This window comes from Scyliorhinus torazame, chromosome 10 (genome assembly GCF_047496885.1).
Source record: "Scyliorhinus torazame isolate Kashiwa2021f chromosome 10, sScyTor2.1, whole genome shotgun sequence".
Lineage (NCBI taxonomy): Eukaryota > Metazoa > Chordata > Chondrichthyes > Carcharhiniformes > Scyliorhinidae > Scyliorhinus > Scyliorhinus torazame.
In genome coordinates, this window is record NC_092716.1 from 212,445,229 (window position 1) to 212,471,971 (window position 26,743).

The following is a 26,743-nucleotide window of genomic DNA, read 5'->3' on the forward strand; positions in this document are numbered from 1 at the left end:
TGTACACAGCCAGCAGACTGTCTGATTTGGATTTTAATCTCATCAGGGTTTCTGAAAATGGCTGTGGAAGGGTTGCCAGCTGGTGGACAGGTCACAACCATTAAATTCTGCCCTGGTCTCTCATTCAAACCTGGCTTCTAAAGATGTGCTCAAACATACAAAACAAATATCACACTGACTTCAGAACATTGGACCTCAGATCACAATATTGTTACACTTGTGAATCTACAGCAACTCTGTTTTTGTTACCATTATGTCTACCCCAGGGGCATCTTTCTGCTACTTTTACCTTGGTGCTTCACTGTTGATATATGAGGGTGAGGGATGCCAGAGATGCTTGGCTGCGCAGTGGTATCATAAGCCTGTTAGTATATGGAATAACATTCCTATTGTTACAAAATACCAAATATTTTGATTTAGTGTAAGCAACACCACAGGAAATCTACTAGTAATATAGTGAAAACCATACAATTTGCACACACCTCCTGTCAACTTTTACCAGCACCACCACTGATGGGAGCATATAATTACAATGTAGTAAGTTTCCATTATAAACATGGACATACAACTTTAGAATGGTAATATTAAAAAAGAATCAAACATAACTTTAAAATGTGCACTGATTTAGAGCTGTGTGCCCCAGTTCAATTATCTCCCTGCCCTCTCACTCAGCTCCACCTGATGACTATATTAGTTTCCACATTCCAAGTACAAGGCCACAGGAAATTGAACAGTTTAAATTAAAATTGTGAGATCATGTACCACAATGGACAATAACATGCTATGATCAGTGGTTACTGATAGCTCTCAGTAATCTGGCAGCATCACCCATCAGTACCATAAAGCCATCACAGTGCACAAAGATCAAAGCACAGGACTGAAAAGGCGCTACTCTGCACTGCGCCTCTGTTCTATTCAGCTTGACCCTGTTTGATGCTGACATTTGGTGCCAAAAGTAAATGTTTGTTCAGTTCTTGACCACGGAAATCATGACGTTGGCAGTCCAGATAAGCAAGTGTGAACCCTGTCTCTATCCCCTCAGTATTCCTCCAAAACAGATAAACAGGCCACCACATGTTGATGTTGCTTGTGGGTGTCATGCTGAGTGTCCCATCACAAACAAATCTGCTACATACTAATTCATTTGATTGATTGATATAAAATATGAAAGCACAAATATCATCTTCAGAACTTCTTTACCAGTCTGACAAATGTAATAAAATGTTACATAAAATTAAAAGACACAGAAAGGAAACATTTTGGTGTAAAAGAACGAATATATTGCATTTGGATAGCCCACCTTTCACAATCTTAGGATGTCCTGAAGTATTTTAAAAGTAATAAAGTATTTTACAAATGTAACCAGGAGTGTACTGTAGTAAGTGCTGCGGCCTGTGTGCACACAGTCAGGTTCTCCAACAGGAACGAGGGCACAAAATCAATTTTACATGGTGTCAAGTAAAAGGGGGTAAACGTTGGCCAAAGACACCAGGCCGTTCTTTGGAATGGTGCGATGGAATCTATCGGGCCTCCATCTAAGTTCTGGATAGACAGCACCTCTTCCAGCGCAGAACGTGCCCACCTCAAAATGCAATGCCCCTGAAGAGGGACTTACAACCTCCTGTTGTGAACCTCACCTCTGAGCCGCGGCTAACTTGTTGCACACATAAGATAAATATCACAGGCATCAGTCCTCCCATCCCACAGCCCATAAATAATTCTGGAGGCCATGAGTAATTTTGCTTAACTCCCGGGGGGCAAGAGATTCAGCAGCGGCAGAAATTTACTTCATTATCGGAAGACTTTTATTTTGGGGGGCGTGGGTGAGGAGCGACAGTGTTTGCAACAGAAAATGAGCTACATATGTGGCACTGTACATATTGGGTACACCTTATAAACAAAAATAAAAGAGACACTTGTAATTTCTACTTTGCAAAAACGGTAGGTGGGCGGGGTAGGGAATTGGTTTCGTGATAGGAAATCTTTGCAAAAACCTCTCCCAAGTTTGTGGCAGCGCTCGCTCCTTCGCTCGGGTGTGATCGCGCGCTCCTGGCCGCGTGCATGCGCCCCACCCGCGCGGTCAGTGAAGGCTGGCGCGAGCTGCCAGAGTGTGGCAGTGTTGTCAGCGCGTGGGAGCGGGCGGGAGTCAGGGAAAGTGTTTGCAGGAGGGGAGGCTTCAACAGCCCCGCTTCTTCCTCTCGCTTCTCTGTGTCTCATATATATATATATATAAAGAAATATGCAACACGCCGCTTTCTGATTCCTGGCTTTCTGCACCTAAGGAAAATTAAAACCACGGACACTTACCCCCGGAGATAATTTTTTAAAAAGATGTTCAAGGACACTCCGAAAGGTAAGATGTATATGTGTGTGTGGGGAAGTGTTTTTCTTCTTAAGGTTGCATTGATTTGGTTTTGCATGCTGGTTGATAGTGGAACTGGATTATTTTTTTGCTTCGTTATTTTGTTGCTGTGTGCATATTATAAACTCGTGCATATATCTCCTCGGTCAACCTGTCGCGTTCCAAAGTCTGCTCTGTGACAGCTCCTCTTGCTTCGCCGAGAGGCTTTTATTTTTAAAGATGCTCGGGGATCTCTTCCCGCTAACGTTGTGTGTGAGCTTTAATTCGGGAAGTTTATAATATGCACACACACACAACCCCAGGAGTGGCGGAATTGACGCTACCACAACGCTTTCGGCATATGCCTTGGCAAGACAAGAGATATATCACGGCCATTATTAGTTGGCGTTATGTTAGAGGAAGAAAACAATGACATTACTTTAATATGATGCCTTTGTCTGTTTTATGTCGTTCCGTGCGTCTGGACTTTAATCATTTGTTATTGCTGTCGGCTGCCTATTTGCTGTGTGGGTCTCTCCATCCTGCTTCGGCAGGTTTGTTTTAGTGTTGAGGGTTTCGCGGTCACACTCCTTTTAAACCTATCCCTCAGTGAATTAGATTTGAGGCTGCAGTTTAACCAATTTTTGGATCGTGTGTGCACGTCGTAATATTTCCTTACAGATTCTGGCAAGGGTTCTTGTATTTGGTTTCTGTAGAGGTGTTGAATACCCCTTTCTCCCTCCAACCCCAGTCCATCTTCTAACATTTTACAACGAATTGCCCTCCACATCATTTTCAAGGTCAGTACATGTGTGGCACCTTCCGGAACAATACTTATTATTTTTCTTCTTTCCCGCATCTAGGTCATACCTCACACGCCTGAGGTGGTATAGATTTGGGATGAATATTTTTTGACCTTCCTCGATTTTGCGAGAAAGGAGCACAGCGGAGTATTTTTTTTGTTTGGGGGGGGGGGGGAGAATGTTGTGATGTTGACGCTAATTGTTCCAATTGGACAGAAGTTGGTCTGAAGGGATTTGCAGTGATCCTAATTGCTCCTGAGTGACTTGTTAGTTACCTGTACTTCCACCTAACTATTGTCCTTAGGTTACATCTTACTGCTAAAGTTCAGGTAAATGATTTATGTGGAACTGTTGCTTCAATAACGGCAAATTAGGAAATCGCAATCCTACCGGGGCGAAATCTTAACTGTGAAAACTTGGATAGCTTATCCAAACAAATCCGCTTTGTAGGTATGACGAGTGCCAGATAAATGTACAGAGTGCAGCCTATTACCTTGATGATTGCATTTAGCAATTGGGCTGAGCATTTATTATCTCCAATATTCATTGTGACGAGTCTGCCTTGAGGCACCTTTTTAAATTTGAACACGAATAGGTGTTTATACAAAATCCGGACATTACCCCCACCCACCTAAAACAGTGTGAGTGCTCTTCTGATTACTGGCTGAGGTATAATAATGGAAAGTATTTTACACGGTGGAAGCAAAGTCATTTGGACTGGTTCAATGTAGATTGTTTGGAAAGTCGAGATAGATTAGTGAAGTCACTGAGCAGCAGCATACACCCCACGTTGACTGTACAAACGCGCCTTCCGTCCAACGTGCTTTCTCACAGCCACTTCTCCAGGTTTCTGCTGCTTTCCCAACCATTGATTTCAAACGGGCAATAGCGTCAATCCGAGGCTCGTTTTCAAAATGCATCGTTCACACCTGGCTCTCCCCTCTTTCTCTCGGAATAGAACGTGTCGATTATTCCCAACTGAAAGGCGTTGAAAAAGGTGTGTGTGGGGGGGTCCGGTTAGTGCCCCGCCTGCTCTTGTTTGATCACCTGCTTAGTCCCAAGTCCCGCCGCCGTGCAGCATGAAGTGGCCGTGCTGCAGGTGTGTGTGTGTGTGTGTGTGAGAGAGAGAGAGAGAATCAGAGAGCGAGATATGTTCGGCAGAGAATCCGTGCTCCATTTTCTGTCGTGTGCATCTCATGTCGCCTGGGTGGGGAAGAGGAAGCTGCGAATCCACAAGCGAGATGTCCAGCGAATGGAATTACGGGCAATCAATGTAGGCGGAGAGGGCGAATGTTATCACTTTAAAATTCGGACATTTAACTAGTGGACATGAAGCTTGGCCAATACAAACTTAATGATTTGGAATAGCAGATAAGGGCATAGGGAGAGATCTTATTGGTGCGATTTCCATTCAGCACACGTCCTCCAAGGAGAGAGAACAGGTAGCCAGAGGGTGGTAGATTTGCATTCAGTCTTGTTTGGCAGCCGATGAGGGTAAACCGCCTGGCTGTCAAACATTTGACAGTCCCTTCTGTACAATGAGTAGCGACGGCTGTAGTATCTGGCTCAACATTGCGAGCATTGATTGACCTTCAAAAGCGAAGACTAGTCCCGCAAGAAGAACAACTTAAATCCACACCGCTAAACACACAATAGATACGAGAACACGCAAGGAAACCATGATCTGCTGAGTGAAATGACCTGAAATAGTACCCGCTCAGCGGTGGCAGTAAACATATTGCAAGTCATCGCCTTCGACTGTTCTTATTGAGCGTGGATGGAAGAAATGCGAAATTGATCACTTGTTAGTGCCAGCCAAAAGCATTTCTTACTCTCATCGGTATAAATGTATTTGCCTTGCCTGAGCTCCTCCAGTAGTTACAGGGTCAAATGGTCATTTTGTCCTTATTGCGGGAGGAAGCGATAAGAGTCGACGTGCCTGATCACTTGCCCTCGTTCTACATCAATATTCCAATTTCACTTGAATCGTCCCTCACCTTTGTGCAGGATATTGGGTCTATTAAAGTTGAAGTGTACGTAAATAAATGAGGGCGAAATAATGTCCACGGGACATATGTCTCCAAATTATTTTTGTTAAAAGTGATTTGTAAATATTACTGCTTTTCGCCACCTGCTGAATCCATATTAACAGGTCACGAAATCACGTGTGAACTAATGACAGCGTCAAAAACAGTCTTGTTCGACTTTGATTTCCTTCTTCCTGTTGCCTGCTCAGCTGTTCGCCTATTTCAGCGCAGCACAGGTGTTTCTTTTTCATGTCTACTTTGGATAATATACTCTCAAAGGCTTTCACCTTCACCTACAGAGAGAGAGGTTGTTTGTTGAATGTTAACCCATTGTCTAGAAAGCACAGTGCGGATAATTCTATCACCAGTTTGACAGGGAAAACAAATTAGCATATTGATCCAGATTTCCACAGAACATAAAAGACCAGTCTGCAATGTTTACACCCAAGTCATTTAGCCACCTTTGCCACAGTTGACTCTTAATTATCTCCATCTTACATTTTGTTGCAAAAGGATCGTACAGAGCCAGCATTAATGAGAGTAAATGTAATCTTCCTATTTCACTTCTTTGCCACTATTAGAAAAATAAGATAGGTTTAGGATGAACCATGTGGTAATCATGCTATTTTAAGCACACCTTCAGAATAATGTGTTGAGAAACTTGCAGGCAGAGAATAGAAAAGGGGAAAATGGTAGCGGCCGAGGGAAGCAATGTGAATGCCCAAGTCCACCCGACTTTGCCTTCTTGTGGGCAGAGTTCCTTCTCCAGGTTGTGACCAGGCTTCTTCTTTTTGAGGCATTGGAGAAGAATACCAGAATGGATCCAGGGATGAGGAACTCTCGGCACGTGGATAGATTGGAGTTTTGATAGAGATGTTTAATAACAATGAGGAGACTGGACAAGGATAGGTAGGGAAAAACTGTACCCGTTGACGGAAGAGTCAGGACCTAAATGGCATTGATTTAAGGTGATTGGCAAAAGTGCCAGGGTTAACATGATTTTAAAAAAATATGCCAGCAAGAGGCTACGGTCTGAAAGGCGTTACCTAAGACTTTGGTAGAGGAATATTCAAGTGGAGCTTTCAAAATTGAATTGGATAATTATGTAAAGAGAAATAATTTGTAGAGTTATAGGAAAAGGAATGGGACTAGCCGAGTTGCTCTTGCAGAGAACGAATATGGACATGACCGGCCGAATGGCCACCTGTGCTGTAGCCTTTCAATAAACTTAGCTTGTTGCTGTGAGCTGTTATGCACGAGTCTTGCAGTTGAATATATTAATCTGTGCACAGAGTTAGAAGTCCCCAAACATTCTAGCACTAACTTCAGACCATCTGTTAATATATTGTGTAATGTTGGGTACTGTATAGACAACTATAATTAGTCTGCACATAGCTAATAGATCTATGGAGACAAAATTGTGAATGAATGACAAAGAATACTGGTGCTTAATGTAAGTTCAAGAAAATTACGGGTTCTTCTGGCATAGTTCATTAATGCATGGTGTGAACTGCTATTCATTGCAGAGATCAGAAAGGTCTCGAACACAGTCCTAGGTTTCCACAGATTAAAAACAAAATCATGACATGATTTTAGTGTTATCAGGAATGAAGGGAATAATTGACCATATTACTACTGCTTGCTATGTAGTAACCCTTGATGAAAGTGCACTTGTGCAGAACCGACTCTTTAGCCCCATGATTATGCAGCCTGCGCAAGTTCATTTTTCATACGAGCCTGGAGAATTATGACTTTGTGAAGGCATGCCTTTTTGAAATGATCCCCAACTATGTTGCAGAAAGTCACGATCTCTTGTCCAAGCTGCTTTGTAAACAATTAGGAGAAGGCACGTGGGAGTGATATGGTTGGCTCCCGGTTTATTTGCATTGCAACTTTGCACCAATGCTTCAATTGTAATGTAAATGCAGATCCAATAAGGAGTTGTGGTTTGTCCTACAGTAGGGAGACTCACTCCACTTTAGGGTTAGTTTCAGGCGTGACATCTGATTTACACAATGCTGATATCAGTGCTTTGGATCTTGTAGTGTAACTACACTCAATATGCTTTTCAGTAATTTACCGGGCACTTGTTCCTAACTCCTGCTTCCAAAGGCACAGCTAACATCATGAACCCTTATTTTGCGGTCACCGGTAGAGCTTACCCTCAAAGATATAGCAATCTCTTTTGTTGTGATTTTCCCACTCCTGGCAACAATTTAAATCTGGTAACAAGTCAAAGGGAATTCTTGACATGCAGCAGCAGTGATGTCAGCAAATGGGTAAGGCACCTGTCGCATTTGAAATATTCATGCACAGCAAAACCCGGAATTTAAAAGCACTTAACATCCTCCCCTTTTAAAAATTCTGGTGGTGAACTGAATGGGTGATTAGTATTAACACAAGTACTAAAAGATAAACTTAAAATGTGATTTTTTTATAATTATGGGGAAATCTGACATTCCACAACAAACTTAGTTGTTCAGACCCACAGAGCATTTAGCAGCCTTTATGAACTTACTAGACTAATAAAACTCAGATTACACCTCAAACTTTTCCAGGTTTTCATAGCAACAGTAAGAGTGGAAGTTCTCCTAAACTCTAACGTTCATTATACATTGAATTCTCGTGATTGGGGCCGGGAGAAGTATACAGTTGGTGACCGCAACTTCTGGGGTAATTCCTAAGGTCTTTGTAGCTTTCAGTTGAGTAATAATTGACAGTTGCTAACAGTTTCACTTTCATTACCACAGCAAAATCTGGGCCATGATATTAATGTGTGGAGTGCAAAACATAGACACCTTTAATCATACTATCAAAATATGTAGATGGGGTGTTGGAGTTTCAGACAATATACCTGAGCACGATCCTGTAATAGGTGTCATTTTAAACACTGAAATACTGGCTTCCATCGTGTTGAGTATTTTGTAGCACACAAATATGTGAAATTAAAAAATAACTTTCTGGATGTGAAAGCAATTGTACATTGGATTTGTCATGGAACATGTAACTTTATTAGTAAAGCCATTGTGATTTTGTAGATGTTACACTTGTCATTATGCTTCTCAATAAAATATGATTGTCGAGTGAGCACTTTCTTCCATTTTTTAATAGAGGTTATATGGAAACTTTCGGCATGCTGTTATATTGCCACTAGATGTCATGAGTACGCTTACCTTCAAGGTGAACTAGAGCCATCTAGTGAGAATAATTGTGCATTGCAGTCTCCGAAACACATTTTTTGCAATTATTAGATGTTTACCAAGATTTGGGAGTCTTTGAGTCATTCTTGTTCTTTATCCCTTTAAAACCTTTACTGTTTAGGTCTCCATAGGCAGACAGGCTGTCCCCAGAGCTCGGATCACCAATTGTTCACCTTTTCACATTAGGTAAAATTTTGAATGAAATAATCAAACTTGCATCACACAATCTCTGATTTTGTACACTGAGCTTCCCAACTGCTTCAATTTTAGAAAATAAACAGATGCAACAATGCTAATTTAGCTAGTTCTAAAGAATGCATACCAAATGGTTCTAGTTTTCATAGAATAATAGAAACCCTACAGTGCAGAAGCAGGCCATTCAGCCCATTAAGTCTACACAGGCCCTCTGAAAGAGCACCTTACCTCGGCCCAATTTCCCACCCTATCCCTGTAACCCCACCTAGGAGCAATTAACATCGACAATCCACGTAACCTGCACATCTTTGGACTGTGGGAGGAAACCTGGGCACCCGGAAGAAACCCTCGTAGACACTGGAAGAATGTGCAAACTCTGCACAGACAGTCACCCAAGGTCGGAATCGTACCTGAGTCCTTGGCGCTGTGAGGCAGCAGTGCTAACCACTGTGCCACTGTACAGCCCTAGATTTATTAGAACATATTTTTCACAATTTTGTCAATTCCAGTCAGCTAAACACAACCTACTTAACGGCAACCCAAAATATTCAAAGCACCAAATATAAATACTGTACATTAAATACAATTAAAACTGTTGCATTGTTGTTGGGCGAAGATTAAATATGAAGCAAAAGTAGTCCACACGGAAGATATGTGATGGTCTGAAGGTCAACATATTGAGGATGGAATACTAGGTGTAGGGTTGAGGGTGGGTTATATGAAGTGATATTGAGGATAGTATGGGATAATAGTTATGAACAGTGTGGTTGGATTGCAGGATTGAGATTGAAGTTCAAGTAGTGCACGTGAGTGGGGACTACAATAGTGTTTTCTAAACATTGCCAAATAAAATACTCAGTTATACAGTACTATTTCTTGGACTTTTCCCTTGTACTGTATAGGTTTGCCAATGTATAGAGTTAAAAAGACAACAGCTTGTTGCTGCTGTTGACTGGTTTCCTCCATGAAACAGCTCTCTTCTGTAATGATAAACTAAATAAATCCTATTTATTGGTAAGTGTCTACCTCATTTAGAAATGTTCCTGCGTTGAGAGTCATTAGGCACCAGCAGTTGATTTTCTATTTGTATAAAAGACAGTGAGCATTTTAATCCTGTCAAAGACATTTTCCTGAAGTGAGATTGGGTTTGGAATGAGAAATAGAGAAACATTTCGCAGCAGAAAGGCGGAAATGTTGGGATTGTGAACAGGTTTGACTGGTTGGGTTGTGCACAGCTGTTACTGACGTGCCACCAAGTTGTATGTCATATTGTTGTGGAGCTGGAAATTCAGGGCCGGTACATCAATTGGAAAAAATGACTTTTTTTGTTTGGTATATTCACAGAATTGTTACAGCGAATATGGTCACTTGGCCCATAGTGTTTGCACTGTGTTATGCTCAGGAGAGAAACAGTCGAACGGAATTGATTTTTTTTCTTACCACCTGTCCATAAGTAGGTGGTGTTTGAGTTTTTAAAAGAATAGGTGGTGGCATGTTTTCCCATCCCCTCGTTTTTTGTGATCCAGTCTTACTAATACTTCACAGCAAATTCGTGTTAAGATTAACTCAATGTTAAAAGCAAATTACTGCAGATTCTGGAATCTGAAATCAAAAGAGAAAATGCCAGAAAATCTCAGCAGGTCTGGCAGCATGTATGTATGTATGTATGTACGTACGTGGGGAGAGAATAAAATAAATTAGTTTTACAGCGTAAAGACCACAGAAAATCAATGTTAGTTCACATGCGTGTCATAGTCGAGAGGGTGTTTCCTTCATTGTGGGCTTCAGGTCCCCATGAAGTCCTAGTTGGTTAAACTAAACAAAAATCTTTGAAATGAATTATGCTGCTGCACAATGGGTTTTGTTTAGACCAATTGTAGCTGTTGATCAGAGACTTTTAAAATCACACAAGCTTCGTGCAATTGAGACTGCTTATGCAGCCCAGCTACTGGATTTATGTCTGGTTGAAGTTGGGACAGCAGAGAGGCACAAAGCTGTAATGTTAAAACTGCCCAATGGCCAGAGGCTGGAGTCATGTAACATGACCTATTGATGGTTATTTGCAGCTTAAGAATTTAGTTTCTGTGCTCCTGTTCAAAATTCCGTTCTTTCTCCTTCGGAGAGAGCCAAATTAGTTTCACCTCTTTCAGTAACTGATTTTGACCTTTCTCTTTTGTGATAGCTTAGAATGGGGCGGTGGCTCATCTGCATCTCCTCTGGTTTTGTTGATTACAAGGGATATATACGATGATCTACATCGATCTTCTGGAATTCCAGAAGCTGAAAGAAGAATTATTTTGTTCTTGAAGCTGTTGGGAATAGGTCCCAGACAAACAGTAAGCCCTGTGATCAGGTGACTTGTAGTTGCCATCTTTTTTCATTGCTCAGCAGAAAAAGCCCTGTTTTAAAAAAGAATAGCAAAAAGGATCAATGTTACAATATACAGTATTGGGTTTATTTGTGAGGAACCCAAAAAGTGGCTAATAAATAGAAAATACATATATCGTTACTCCTCTTCCTGCTTTTTACTGATGTCCAGGATAAGGGAGCTGATGTGGTTGTAAGTAGAGAAATTTGTATTGGTAAAATGTGATTCCATGAATCAGAAATGATACTATGGACATGTTTCTGGGATCTAATTGGTTGAAGGAACAATGGTCTTTGAAGAAATGTTTTAATATTGTCGTTGCCTCCTCTTAATCTTCACAGTGAGCTTTTACTTGCCTTTTACTAAAATTCAGGCTATCAGTGATTGGAATCTAGAACAGGAAATGGCAAAAATACTCAGGAATTCAGCCTTCGTAATTAGAGACTACTGATTTTAAATATACACATGTCTTCAGATTGACTAAGTCTGTTGAAAGGGACCCACCTGAAACGTTAGGGGCGGTATTCTCCATTTCTGAGATGAGGGACGGGATTTCTCAGCCCGGGGCCGGGCTGGAGAATCCCTGCGACCGGCGTGAATCGCCCCACTCTGCCCCGACGCCGGCACACGATTCTCCACAGAGCGTGGTTGGCGTGGGATGGGTCGAGCGGCCGTCGTTTAAGCGGTGAGTCCCGCCGGCGCCGTCCACACCTGCTCTCAGCCAGCGGGAACTCGGTGTGGAAGAGTCGGGGGGCAGCCTGTTGTGGGGGGGGGTGAAGGGGGGAGAGGGGAGAGAGGAGAGAGAGGGTGGGGGGACCGACCCCAGGGGGGCCTCCGATGTGACCTGGCCCGCGATCGGGGCCCACCGATCGGTGGGCAGGCCTCTCTTGCTGGGGGCCTCACTTTGTCCACGCAGGCCCCTGTAGTCCTGCGCCATGTTACGTCGGTGCCGGTGCGTTGAAGGAAGGCTGTGCGCGTTGGCGCATGTGCCACTGCGCATGTGCGGATCCCGCGGCGCCCAGTTCGCACCGGGATCAGCAGCTGGAGCGGCGTGAATCACTCCAGTGCCATGCTGGCCCCTTTTGCGGGCCAGAATTAATCGTCCGGTCGGCCCGTTCACGCCATCGTAAAACACGCCAGCGATTTTCCAATGAAAATCGATGAGGGGTTCGCCGGATCCGTGATTGACACTCGGGAGGCTGATAAGCTGCAACCACATAAACAGATTACGATCCCCACACACACCATCCCAGCCAACAAGATGGCACTGGCTGTGCTGGAGCATGCCCATATAGCTGATGGGTCGGCTGGGGCCGTAGGGCACTTAGGGGAGTGCCCTGGTCCAGCACCTGTACGTCCCGTGGCACTAAGTTCACAGTGGGCTGTTGGCGGTGTGCGCAGCTGCATGGCTGCCTTGCCAGCTACGGCAATGGTGTTCCGTGCTCGACCACCACCACTCCACAGCCCACCTCCTGGCCATCCCCCGCTGCTCCTTCTCCCCAATCCCCCCACCGCCCCAGGCCTTGGCAGGAGCCCCCCAGCCATGGCAGAACTGTCAGCAAATTATGGCGATGTTGGACTCTTTCCATACACTCCCTATCTCTCCCTCAGCAGCTACGCCGCTGGTTTCATGATTTTTAAAAACTCGGCCCATCGGAGGCAGCAAATCGTGAGGCCCCAGAGAATATCGGGTAGGGCCCCCTAATAATATGCAAACGATGTTTACTGTACATGCGTTTTATCAAGGTGATGGAGAATTGCGATCTGGCATCAAATCAGCGCCCGCGCGATTTTGGTATTGGAACCAATTCTCCACCCAATCGTGTTATCCAATTTCCATGTCGGCCATCAGAGAATCCCACCCCATATCTTTTTTTTATCTTTGCCAATGCTAACTAACATGCTGTGTGTGGAATTACTTGTTTATATCCTTGAAATGGTTGTCAAATGCAATCAGAATTGTAATTGTACATGTTGATTATGGAAACCAAGAACCCATGAAACAGTTTTGAATAATTCAGGAGAAAGCAACAGGACAAATGTGAGGGTGATGAAGTTAGACCTGAAAGTTATTACAATGCTACAAATTTGTCAACATCTGATGAAAGAAGTGCCAAGTTTTGAGTAGAAATCCTCAGTGAGAAAAGATCCCATGCCTTTTAAATTCCAGTGCATCCAGTGCTTATTTCCAAGCACTTTCTGTTTTGGCTTTAGATTTTCAAGTTTTCTTTTAATATCTGAAGATCTTTGTATAGTTTCAGGAAAACCAAATGGGATTGGGATTTCTTCAGTTATTGTTGGAATTCATTTTGCCATGTGTCAGGAAGTTTGAGTTAATTTGAGTTTCAGGAAAATAAATATTTACAATAACGATACCATAATAAGACCAGAAGACATAGGGGCAGAATTAGGCCACTCGGCCCATCGAGTTTGCTCCGCCATTCAATCATGGCTGACATTTTTCTCATCCCCATTCTCCTGCCTTCTCCCCTAACCCTTGATCCCCTTATTAATCAAGAACCTATCTATCTCTGTCTTAAAGGCACTCAGTGATTTGGCCTCCACAGCCTTCTGCAGCAAACAGTTCCACAGATTCAGCACCTTCTGCTGAAGAAATTCCTCTTCATCTCTGTTTTAAAGGATTGTCCCTTTAGTCTGAGATTGTGTTTTCTGCTTCTAGTTTTTCCTTCAAGTGGAAACATCCTCTCCACATCCACTCTATCCAGGCCAGGCAGTATCCTGTAAGTTTCAATAAGATGCCCTCTCATCCTCAGTCACTCCAACGAGTATAGACCCAGAGTCCTCAACCGTTCCTCATGCGACAAGCTCTTCATTCTAGGGATCATTCTTGTGAACCTCCTCAAGACCCTTTCCAAAGCCAGCACATCCTTCCTTAGACACGGGGCCCAAAACTGCTCACAATAGTCCAAATGGGGTCTGATCAGAGCCTTATATAGCCTCAGAAGTACATCCCTGGTCTTGTATTCTAGCCCTCTCGACATGAATTTTAACATTGCATTTGCCTTCCTAACTGCCGACTGAACCTGCACGTTAACCTTAAGAGAATCGTGAACAAGGACTCCCAAGTCCCTTTGTGCTTCTGATTTCCTAAGCATTTCCCCATTTATAAAATAGTCTATGCCTCCATTTCTCCTTCCAAAGTGCATAACCTCACTTTTTTCCACGTTGTATTCCATCTGCCACTTCTTTGCCCACTCTCTTAGCCTGACTAAGTCCTTCTGCAGGCTGTCTGCTTCATCATTACATCACCAGCTTGTACAGTTCTACAGTGCATGCTTTAAGAATAGCCGTGATGATATGATACCCAGTCAGTAGCATAGAGTTGTAAATCACCAGACAAATAATCCTGGAAAGAGATCTGCAATGTTTGTTTTCAGATATGCATATAGCTTCGCAAATTGGCTCATGAACTCCAGCCGCGTAAATATGGAATAACGTTAGTTTCAGCTTGTTTCAAATATGGTGTATACTCACAATTAAAGGTGCCCTTTTGTAGTCTAATTAAGGAATCTTCACTGATGTCAATGTCCTGTTATTTATTAGTCATATGTGGGAGGGAGGATGAAAGGTCATGTATGTGGTCTGGGGGGAAAGTAGACAAATCTCACATGAGTGAGACCATTTAAACATGAAATGTAACCACGTAATTGGTTAAGCTCTACAAATTTGGCATGGTGGACACCAACTTCAAAGTGTACAATACTATGAATTGCAGTAACTATCAGCATCCATTTTCACTCCTTTCACAGCGCTTTTTAAACATCACCTTACAGGGGTGGAATATAATACTTTTACCAAAATAGGTTGCAAAATCACAATGTTGTGCTGTGATAAAACTACTTGTCCAAGCTAAACCACAGTTGTTGCTGTTTATGGGTATTTCTTATTTTATTCCCTATTTCCCACTTTTATTTTGCCGTAATTATTTTTGATCCATGGATGATTAATGGGCATGTTTCTTTAAATCAAGCAGCAGAGAGAATGTGTAACTCCGAAGTTTCAGGAGAAAAAACTCTCCAGGTTTTTACTGGTTTGAACAGGACTTGTTGGTACCAGAGAGACAGATGGGGATGGGATTCTGTTTGATTGGCTAGTGGCGAATGAATTGTCCAAAAGGCCTTACCCTTCCCAGTAACAGGTGATGGATGGATCCTATCCCAGTGGAATGATTTTTAGAGTCTCAAATAGTTTCAGTTTTGATCCTGGCAGCACATAGCCCCATTATCAGAGAATTCCACCCCTTGTCTATGTCCTCACGCCCGCGAACAAATGGGCGCGAATAACTCTGGACATTTTTTTAGAAAGTCCAGAGTGATTCTCTGTTTTGAAGGGGGCTAGCAGGGCCCCGGCGTAGTCCACGTGGCTCCAGCTGCTGATACGGGGCCCTGCACTTCTGGCCAAGGGTCCGCGCATGCGCGCGGTGGCCGCCTTCAGCTGTGGGTCTGCGCAACATGGTGGATTCACAGCGGTTCGGCCCGACAATATAGGCCACCCCACCCAGATTGCGCGCCGCCAATTGGTGGCCCCCGATCGTGAGCCTGGCCATCCTGGAGGCCCCCCCAGTGACGGACTGAGTCCGCTGCCGCCACTCCGAGTGACCGCTGGGTGGAATCATGAGTGAACGACGCCGGTGGGAACTCAGCCAGTTGCCGGCGGAGAATTGCCGTGGGGGCCTCTTTCAATGGCCCCCGACCGGCGCTGCGTCGACTGCGTGTGTGCGTGTGTACGTGCGTGCGTGCGTGGTCAACCTAGGAATTATCCAATCTGGTCATGGTTGGTCTTTACGTTTAAGATTCCTCCTGATGCATTAATTGTTATCCCATCCAGTGTGTCCACTATCCCCTGTTCACTCTGATTTTGGTAGTATTATCATCTCACTGGTTTAACACAGTGGGCTAAACAGCTGGCTTGTAATGCAGAACAAGGCTGGCAGCGTGGGTTCAATTCCCGTACCGGCCTCCTCGAACAGACGTCGGAATGTGGTGACTAGGGACTTTTCACAGTAACTTCATTGAAACCTACTTGTGACAATAAGTTTATTATTATTATTACTATGCTATAGTTTTCTGTGATGTGGAGATGCCAGCGTTGGACTGGAGTGGGCACAGAGGTCTTACAACACCAGTTTAAAGTCTAACAGGTTTGTTTTGAATCATTAGCTTTCGGAGCGCAGCTCTTTTCTCAGGTGAGTGAAGAGGTGGGTTCCACAAACACGTATATAGACAAATTCAATGATGCAAGATGATACTTTGAATGCGAGTCTTCGCAGGTAATTAAGTTTTTGCCCTAAGGAAGCAGCTGTGCTCCGAAAGCTTTTGATTCAAAACAAACCTATTGGACTTTAACCTGATGTTGTAAGATTTCTTACTATAACTTTCTGTAACACAGCTATATACTACAGCTTCCAACTGCTTATGGATTTCTTAAGGATGCATAAGCCGTACAAGCTATTTTCTGCAGTGAATACACTTTAATTGTACTTCCTTTCAGCAAAGCATACCTCTGATGCAAATATGTTCGATTTCCTACGGTTTACTGCTGGTTAGAAGTCAAAATTACAATGTAGCTAAATCCCTTCAAATATGTTCACTTCCCCAAAGCTTAAAAAACAACTTTTTTAAAAGGTCTGAATCTTTATCCAAAATATTAGCTTTTCTTTTTACTTCAGATGCCGACAACTGATGTTGATTTCCACTATTTTCTATTTAATTTAAGATTTCTGGCTTTTTAAAATTGTTCACTACCTTTTATAAAGAGGGGTGCAGGATTATAATCTTTTAGATGTCTATATATGTAAATGAAATCTGCCGTAGTGAATCCGTTTCAATGTTATTCTTTGTAAATGAGGTATTGTGATGGAAAGGAAGCAATTATATTCACACCATACAAACAATGTAAAATCACTTAGTACAATGAATTAGTTTGCATTGATATAGCATCTTTAACACACAAAAAAGTCTCAAGGACAAAGATAGATGCCAACTGATAGGAGGAGTTGCCATACTTAGTCAAAATTGTCTATTTTAAGGATTTTTTATAAAGGAGTAGAGAGAAATAGAGGGGCAGAAATGTTTAAGGAGGGAATTCCAGAGCCGATGTATCATTCATGGGATTAAGGGAAGAGACTATGGATAGGAGCCCAGAAGCAGAGAAATACAGAATTCTGGGAAGGTGTTGGTAGAGCAGTATAAGTTTGAAGATGGAGTGGGACAAGGCCATGAAGGGTCTTAAACATAAGGATGAGAATTTTAAACTACAGGCGCTGAAGGACATGGTGTCTAGAGTGGACATGAGCAGGATAGAGTCCGAGGGACAGGCCAGGAGAGCAAAAGAATCAATCATAACAAATACAAGTTTGAATTGATACACTGAACCTCATTTTTTAAGTTTAAGACAGATATTTGTAATTGTAGGATAAATTATCAGAACAGCCCATGGTAAACAACTTACTTATCCTATGATATGGAGGCTTTGGTTATAAAAGCTATTAAAATTGTGATTATCACTAAAGTAAACATCAGGCCAGGTTTCACAGCCTTATTTTGACCTCAACAGCTTTATATATGGGGGCTTTAATTATTCTAATATATACTAAGATAATAGTGTACAGGGCAAAGAAGGGGAATAATTCCTGAAGTGTTTTCAGGAGAACTTTGGTAATTGGTATTTTCCAGCTCAGTTAGGTGATTGCTTTTGACCTCGCAGATGCAATGAGCTGAAGGGCCTTTTCTGGGCTTTCAACCTCCATGACTTTGACTCATCACTGAGGAAGCAAGCTTTGCTGGACCTGGGAAATGAAGTGCATGAAGTGGATCATTTGTCAGTAGGGGAATTGTGATCAAGGTATGATAAGATTTAGATGAGCAATGGGAAGGATAATGAGCAACCCAAACTTTTTTTTAAATACTTAACCGAAGGAGAGCTGACTTCAAGTAAGTTGAGAGGATCTGGGCTGGATAAATTGGAATCCAAGATTAGCAGACGGAATTGTAATCATAGTGTTTTCATAATTGGACAGTGGACAACCTTTAAAGAGGATATGATCCTGGTACAGTTCAGATTCCTTCCCATGAGGGGGAATGGCAAGACAACCACATCTAGGACTCCCAGTGTAACAAAAGAAATACACAGATGTCAGGTTAATAATACAAATTTGAACCAGGCTGAATATAGAATGTTTTGAGGAGAAGGGAAATAAGAGGGGTGAAGATATATGAGAAGAGACTAGCTACCATCATGGGGAATCCAAAAGTCTTCAGTTAGCCTATAACTAGAAAACGGGGCCAGTTTAGCTCAACTAGCTGGACAGCTGGTTTGTGATGCAAAGGGAAGCCAACAGTTTAACGGTTCAATTCCTGTACCGGCTAAGGTTATTCATGAAGGCCTTGTCTTCTCAATCTTGCCCCTCGCCTGAGGTGTGGTGATCCTCAGGTTAAATCACCACCAGTCAGCTCTCCCCCTCAAAGGGGAAAAAGGCCTTTGGTCATCTGGGACAATGGCAACTTTACATTTACCTAAAATGATAAAAAGACAGTATAAAGAGGTGTGTAATTTAGGGACCAAAAAGGAGACTGATGCACGTGGCAAAGGACAGACCCTAAATTTTGTATCTGCTTTTAATAAGGGAGAATACACTGCAAAAACACTGGTGGGCAGCACGGTATCACAAGTGGATAGCACTGTGACTTCACAGTGCCAGGGTCCCAGGTTCGATTCCCCGCTGGGTCATTGTCTGTGCGGAGTCTGCACGTTCTCCCCGTGTCTGCGTGGGTTTCCTCCGGGTGCTCCGGTTTTCTTCCACAGTCCAAAGACTTGCAGGTTTTGTGGATTGGCCATGATAAATTGCCCTTAGTGACCAAAAAGGTTAGGAGGGGTTACTGGGTTAAGGGGATAGGGTGGAAGTGAAGGCTTAAGTGGGTCGATGCAGACTCTGGGCCGAATGGCCTCCTACTGCACTGTATGTTCTATGTAAATCCTAAAAAAATAGAAGGTTGTCTAAAAATTGATATGAGTTGCTGGAAAGTGGATAAATCACTAGGTCCAGATGAGATGCATCCTAGGTTATTGAGGGGAAGTAGAGTTGGAAATAGTGGTGGTACTTACCACCATATGATAGTACCTATTCACAGGAGTGATGCCAGAAGACTCAAAAATTGTGCTTTTAAAAATTTATTCTTTCATGAGTTGTGGATGTTGCTGGCCCATCCTGAATTGGCTTGCAGTGGGTCTGGATTCACAAGTAGGCCAGCCCAAAAAATTACAGACTTCCTTCCCTAAAGTAGATTAACTGATCAGATGAGCTTTTGTGACAATTGTTGATGGTTTCATGGTCACCATTACTGAGACTAGTTTCTAATTCCAGAATTATTAATTGAATTCAAATTCCACCAGTTGCCGTGGTGGGATTTGAAGCAGTGTCCCCAGAACATTAGTCTGGAGCTTTGGGATTACCAGTCCAGTGGCATTACTACCTTTTGCTAACGTCTCCCCACTCTTCTACCTTTGTTCAAAAAAAAAAGGTGCAAGTATAAACCTAGCAACCGTAGGCCAGTTAGTTTGACCTCCAGTGCTGGGCAAGCTTAGCTTTTTTAGGAATGACATGCTGGGACAAAATTATCCTTAATGTAAATTGATTAACGAAAGCCAAAATGTAGTTGTTAAATCATGTTTAACTGACTTAGAATCATAGAATGGTTACAGCACAAGAAGAGGCCATTTAGCCTGTCCTGTTTGTGTAAGCAATTCATCTACTCCCCCTCTGTTTCCCTGGAGCCTTGAAAATTAGATTTGGGGTAAGACCGGGTTGATCGAGCAGAGCGGCTGATATGGTGTACATGCACTTTCAAAAGGTATTTGATAAATTGTGACATAACATACCTGACAGCAAAGTTGAAGCCCGTGGAACAAAAGAGGTAGTAGCAGCATAATTATGAAATTGCCTAAAGGACAGAACATTAAGTAATGGTGGATGGTTGCTGTTGCTGGACAGGAGGCAGATGTGCAGTGGGGATTCTTGAACCGTTCTAGGACCAATGTTTCTTGTGATACATTAATGACTTGGACTTTCAGATGACGCAAAACTTGGAAATTTCGTGAACTGTGAGAAGCATGGTGATAGAATTGAAAAGGACAGAGGCTGATTGAATGGGTGGACACATAGCAGATGAACTTTAACACGAGGTGCAAAATAATATATTTTGTAGGGGGAAAAAGGTGGAATATAAACTAAAGGGAATGCAGGAACAGAGGCCTCAGAATATCTGTGCACAAATCATTGAAAGTGCAGGATAGGTTGAGAAAGCAGATGGAATCCTGGGCATTATATCTAGATACAGTGTACAAAAACAAGAAAGTTATGATAGAGCTTTATAAAACACTGATTTGTTCACAACTGAAGTATTGTGTCTAGTTCTGGGCACCATACTTCAGAAAGAAAATAAAGGCCCTACAGAAAAAAATACCAGAATGGTTCCAGGGATAGGGGGCTTTCGTTATCTGGATCTCCTGGAGAAGCTCGGGCTAGTTCCCTTGAAGAAGATATATAAGTGCTCAAAATCTGGAGGGGTCTTGACTGTGATAAAAAGCTTCCCATTGTTAGAGGAGATGAGAACTGAAGGACACCTATAAGATGATTGCTAAAAGAACCAAAGTTGACATGAAAAATGTTTTTGTACAATGATTAGTTCAGAACTGGAAATAGCTGAAATTCTGATGGAGGCATATTCAATCATGGCTTTCAAATGGGAATTGGATCAGTACTTGAAGGAAAACAATGCAGGATAATAGTGAAAGGGCAGAGAAGTGAGACTAGTTTATGCTCTTGGTAGCTAGTTGCAGGTAGAATCCAAGGCCAGCCTTCACTTAGGATAGATTTATTCACAGTGAAGAAATACAGGTATGTATCTCCTGACTCCACTCAACTCTTGTCAGTGTCTCTTTATATGTGCTCACGTAAATATCCAATCAATGCCCTCCACCTGTATGTACTTATTTTGATACATTAACAACTGGCTGGATTGTTCTTGCAGAGAGCCAGCAGGGACAGATTTCTTACTTCTGTGCTGTGACCATGTTATGATTCACAGGAAGAAATGCAAGTGGGGTATTACTTCTAATTATACTTTTCATGTTACACAACTACATAGAATGTGCAGTGCGCAAGCTGACCATTTGGCCCAACTAGTTATAATCAGTGTTGATGTGTGCGCCACATGAGGCTCACCCAACCCTCTTAATCTAAACCTCTTAATCTAATCCTATCAGCGTTACATTATATTCCTTTCTCCCCTCATCTATTTATCTAGTTTCCCATTAAAGGTATCTGTGCAATTGTGATAGTGAATTCCATGTGTGACCATTCTCTGGATAAATAAGTCTCCCCTGAATTCCCTCTTAGATTTTATCAGAGGCTATTTTATATTTATGACCCCTAGTTTTGGTCTCCTACGCAATACCTTTTCTGTGACTACCCTCTTAAGTCTTACACAATTTGAAATTAAGTGGTTATGTTTTGAAGTTAAAACGTTGAGGATATTTATGCACCATGAGAGTTATACTTATGACTGATGTGTGTAATTGTATTGCAGTTTTAGAAAAATGCTATTGGTATAAGTTTCAGATGTATACCCGATACTATCAATCTTTTCCTTTTTACTCTTCTCCCACTTGCAACTGTTCTAGGTGTGACGTTTATTGAAAGTAATTAAAAATATCTTTTGTGAGTAGCAAAAAGTAAATATTGATTATTTAACAATGTAATGGTAGAACTTCAGGCAAAAGATCTCCTATTAAAATGTAATTCAGAAGAGGATATTTACCTAATCCCTCTTTTTGTCTCTCAAAGGTCACTTATTACGTACTAAAGCTGCATTGACGTGTCCAATAATTTCTTTTGGAGTGTGGGTGTGAGACTTTCAAGCCATGGCTATAAAGAGCAAGGTATTGGGTGGAGTCAACTAAGTTTTCACATATATAATATACATACACCCACACATTTGTGTAACAACAAGAGGTGGGAGGATATTCCATTGATTTAGACATAAAACTTGCAATATGCTCATAGGTCACACATTCATTTCCAAGACATTTTTCGCCATAGATTTCCCGTTTTCTTTGCCAAAATACCTGCCAAAATACAGGAAATTTTAAAAGTTTGTCATCTGAAAGAGTGACATAAGCAGTGTTTTAGTATGTAGAAAATAGTTTTTTTTAAAACCAAACCGGTGACATGAGACAGACTTCTGAAAGAGAAATTCCAAACGTTTGCATATTCTGCATGCATTCCATTGTCAAAATATGTTCCATAGATGATAGAAATTGAGACCAGGGTTTTACATGTAACCAAAATGTGACTATACTTCGTCACAAGTGACATATAGCAGTTGTAATATTAGTCGATTATTTTCAAGTGCACTTTTGTTTTATAAATTTAGAGTACCCAATTATTTTTTTTTCCAATTAAGGGGCAATTTAGCGTGGCCAATCCACCTAACCTGCACATCATTGGCTTGTGGAGGTGAAACCCACGCAGACATGGGGAGAACGTGCAAACTCCACACGGACTGTGGCCCAGGGCTGGGATTCGAATCCGGGTCCTCAGCGCTGCAGTCCCAGTGCTAACCACTGGGCCACATGCCGCCCTTCAAGTGCACTTTTAAACAACTTGTACGTCATTCCATGTAGAATGATGTATTTTATTGCTGTATATAAAAGCATACACAATACTCCAGGTATGTTCTTACCAAGACCCCATATAATTTAGTACGATTTCCTTATTCTTACATGCCAATCCCTTTGTAATAAAGGCCAACATACTATTTACTTTCCTAATTGCATGCTGCGACTTCATATTGACTTTTGTGATTATATATGAGCACATGCAGATTCCCCTCACTACCAAACTCTCATAATTTAAATAAATTCTTGTTTTATGTTTTCCCAACCCAAGTGGATAACTTAAAATTTCTTAATTTATGTCTGCCATTCACTTAATCTTCCCAAATCCTTTTGCTGCTTCCTTAAGCTCTCCTCTATTTAATTTCTCACCTAACTTTGCATCGTCACCTAATGTAATGGCATTACACTTGTCCCTTGAAAATCATTGATACAGATTGCAAATAATACACCACCAGTTACAGCATGTCGATGTTGCAAATAATACACCAGTTACAGCATGTCGATGTGAAAGAACTCCATTTATTCCGACTTGTTTCTGTCCATTAACCAAGTTCCTATCTGTTACTTTTGAAAATATTTTTATTCTGTTTTTAGCATTTTATGATAAAAGAAAAACACAAAAAAGAAAGGGTAACATAAGAACCCCCCACCCCACCAACGAATACATATATGACTCGAAAAATAACTCTTTCAGGAAGTTGAGGGTAGTGCAGTACTGAGGAAGGTACCAAGGTCACAAGACTGGACCTGCAGGCGTGAAGGTGGTTTGAAGTGCGTCTACTTCAATGCGAGGAGCATCAGGAATAAGATTGGTGAGCTTGAAGCATGGATTGGTACCTAGGACTACGATGTTGTGGTCATTACGGAGACGTGGATAGAACAGGGTCAGGAATGGTTGTTGGAGGTTAGGGAGTTTAGATGTTTCAGTAAGATGAGGGAAGGTGGTAAAAGAGGTGGAGGCGTAGCATTCTTAATCAAGGGTAGTATAATGGCTGCAGAAAGGCAGTTTGAGGAGGATCTGTCTACTGAGGTAGTGTGGGCTGAAGTTAGAAATAGGAAAGGAGCGGTCACGTTGTTAGGAGTTTTCTATAGGCCCCCAAACAGTAACAGAGATGTGGAGGAAAAGGTTGCAATGCAGATTTTGGATAGGTGCGGTAATCACAGGGTAGTTGTCATGGATGACTTTAACTTTCCAAATATTGATTGGAACCATTATAATTTGAATAGTTTGGATGAGGCTGTTTTTATCCAGTGTGTGCAGGAGGGTTTCCTCACACAATATGTGGATAGACGGAGAAGATTTGGATTTGGTACTGGTAAATGAACTGAGCCAAGTGTTAGATTTGGTTGTGGGAGAGCACTTTGCAGATAGTGACCACAATTCGGTGACTTTCATTATAGCAATGGAGAGGGATAGGAACATACGGCAGGGCAAGGTTTATAACTGGGGGAAGGGTAATTACGATGCAATTAGGCAAGAATTGGGGAGCATAAGATGGAAACAGGAACTGTCAGGGATAGGCACAATTGAGATGTGGAACTTGTTCAAGGAGCAAATACTGCGTGTCATTGATGTGTATGTCCCTGTCAGGCAGGGAGGAAATGGCTGAGTGAGGGAACCATGGTTTACGAAAGAGGTTGAATGTCTTGTCAAGAGGAAGAAGAGGGCTTATGTAAGGACGGGAAAACAAGGTTCAGTTAGGGAACCTGAGGGATACAAGATAGCTTGGAAGGAGCTCCAGAAAGGCCTTAGCTTGGAAGGAGCTCCAGAAAGGCCTTAGGAGAGCTAGGAGGGGTGATGAGAAGTCCTTGGCGGGTAGGATCAAGGAAAACCCCAAGGCTTTTTACACTTGTGTGAGGAATAAAAGAATGACCAAGGTGAAGTTAGGTCCGGTCAAGTACTGTAGTGGGAACGTATGCATGGAGTCTGAAGATCTAGGAGAGGCCTTAAATGAATACTTTTCTTCAGTATCCACAAAGGAAAGGGGCCATGTAGTTGAGGAGGATGGTGCGATACAGGCTGGTAGGCTGGAGGAGGTAGATATTCGGAAGGAAGATGTGTTAGAAATTTTAAGAAGCCTGAGGATAGATAAGTCCCCTGGGCCTGATGGGATATATCCTAGGATTCTTTGGGCGGCGAGGGATGAGATTGCAGAGCCTTTGGCTTTGATATTTATGTCCTCATTGTCTACAGGAATCGTGCCAGAAGACTGGAGAGAGGCAAATGTTGTCCCCTTATTCAAGAAAGGGAATAGCTATAACCCTGGGAATTATAGGCCGGTTAGTCTCACTTCGGTCATAGGTAAATTATTGGAAAGGGTCCTGAGGGATAGGATTTATGATCATTTGAAAAGATACAGCTTAATCCAGGATAGTCAGCACGGATTTGTGAGGGGTAAGTCTTGCCTCACCAAGTTTGATTGTATTCTTTGAGGAGGTAACTAAGTACATAGATGAAGGTAGAGCAGTTGATGTCGTATACATGGATTTTAGTAAGGCGTTTGATAAGGTGCCCCATGGTCGGCTCATGCAGAAAGTAAGGAGGCATGGCATAGAGGGAAATTTGGCCGATTGGATCAGTAACTGGCTATCACATAGAAGACAGAGGGTTGTGGTAGGTGGTAAATTTTTATCCTGGAGCCTAATCACCAGCGGTGTACTACAGGGATCAGTGCTGGGTCCTCTGCTATTTGTATTTTTTATCAATGACTTGGATGATAGAGTTGAAGGTTGGGTTAGTAAATTTGCTGATGACACCAAGATTGGTGGAGTAGTGGATAATGTGGAGGGCTGGCGTAGGCTGCAAAGGGACAGCTTTTCAGAGCTGGGCTCAAAAGTGGCAGATGGAGTTTAACCCTGCTAAGTGTGAGGTGATTCATTTTGGTAGGACAAATTTGAATGCGGATTACAGGGTCAACGGCAGGGTTCTGATGAATGTGGAGGAGCAGAGAGATCTCTGAGTTCATGTCCATAGATCTCTGAAAGTTGCCACCCAAGTGGATAGAGCCGTGATGAAAGTGTTGCTGGAGTTCAGGAATTCAGGCATTTATTAACAGGGGGATTGAGTTTAAGAGCCGTGAGGTTATGCTGCAACTGTACAAGACCTTGGTTAGACCACATTTGGAGTATTGTGTGCAGTTCTGGTCACCTCATTATAGGAAGGATATGGAAGCATTGGAAAGGGTGCAAAGGAGATTTACCAGGATGCTGCCTGGATTGGATGGTAGGTCTTATGAGGAAAGGTTGAGGGCGCTAGGGCTTTTCTCATTGGAGCGAAGGAGGATGAGAGGCGACTTAATTGAGGTATATAAGATGATGAAAGGGATAGATAGAGTGGACGTTCAGCGACTCCTCGGGTGGATGTAGCTGTTACAAGGGGACATAACTATAAGGTTCATGGTGGAAGATATAGGAGGGATGTCAGAGGTAGGTTCTTTACTCAGAGAGTGGTTGGGGCGTGGAACGCACTCCCAACTACGGTAGTGGAGTCGGACACTTTGGGAACTTTCAAGCGGTTACTGGAAAGGCATATGGAGTGCACTGTAATGATTGGGAGTAGGTTGATTTGATCTTAGTTTCAGACTAGTTCGGCACAACATCATAGTCCGAAGGGCCTGTACTGTGCTGTACAGTTCTATGTTTTATGTTCCCTGAATGAAGAAAAGGCATTCGCCAGAGTCGAATGGGAGTACATCATAAGAAGTACTGGAATGGTTTGGGCAGAGTTCACCACCTGGGTGAAACTATTCTACAGTACTCCCATGGCGAGCGTAGGGACAAACCCCACCAGCTGTAGATATTTCTGACTGCACAGAGGCATGAAGCAGGGATGTCTGCTATCCCCCCTGCTGTTTGCTCTGGCAATCGAGCCACTGGTGATTGCCCTCAGAAGGTGAAGGGTAGAGAGGTATCCAAAGGGGGCACAGAGAGCATAGAGTTTCACTCTACACGGATGATCTGCCCTTCTATATCTCAAACCCCTGGCCCTTAATGGAGGGGTAATGAAACTCCTAAAGGAGTTCAGAGCCTTTTCAGGTTAGAAACTTAACCTGAGCAAGAACGAGATCTTCCCTGTGAACCCACAGGTGGAGGGACAGAGCAGGGGGACTGTT

General features: G+C 42.5%; 1 protein-coding gene across 4 annotated transcripts in view; it reads left to right on the forward strand.

Moving 5' to 3' along the window:
• Positions 1–2,124: 2,124 nt before the first annotated feature.
• Positions 2,125–26,743, forward strand: part of syt7a (synaptotagmin VIIa) — a 960,955-nt gene continuing 936,336 nt past the window's right edge. For all 4 annotated transcript variants that reach the window (XM_072466354.1, XM_072466351.1, XM_072466353.1 and 1 more), the window contains exon 1: positions 2,125–2,353. In XM_072466354.1, the coding sequence (XP_072322455.1) occupies positions 2,332–2,353 (22 nt within the window). In that variant the 5' untranslated portion in view covers positions 2,125–2,331. The remainder of the gene's footprint in view (positions 2,354–26,743) is intronic.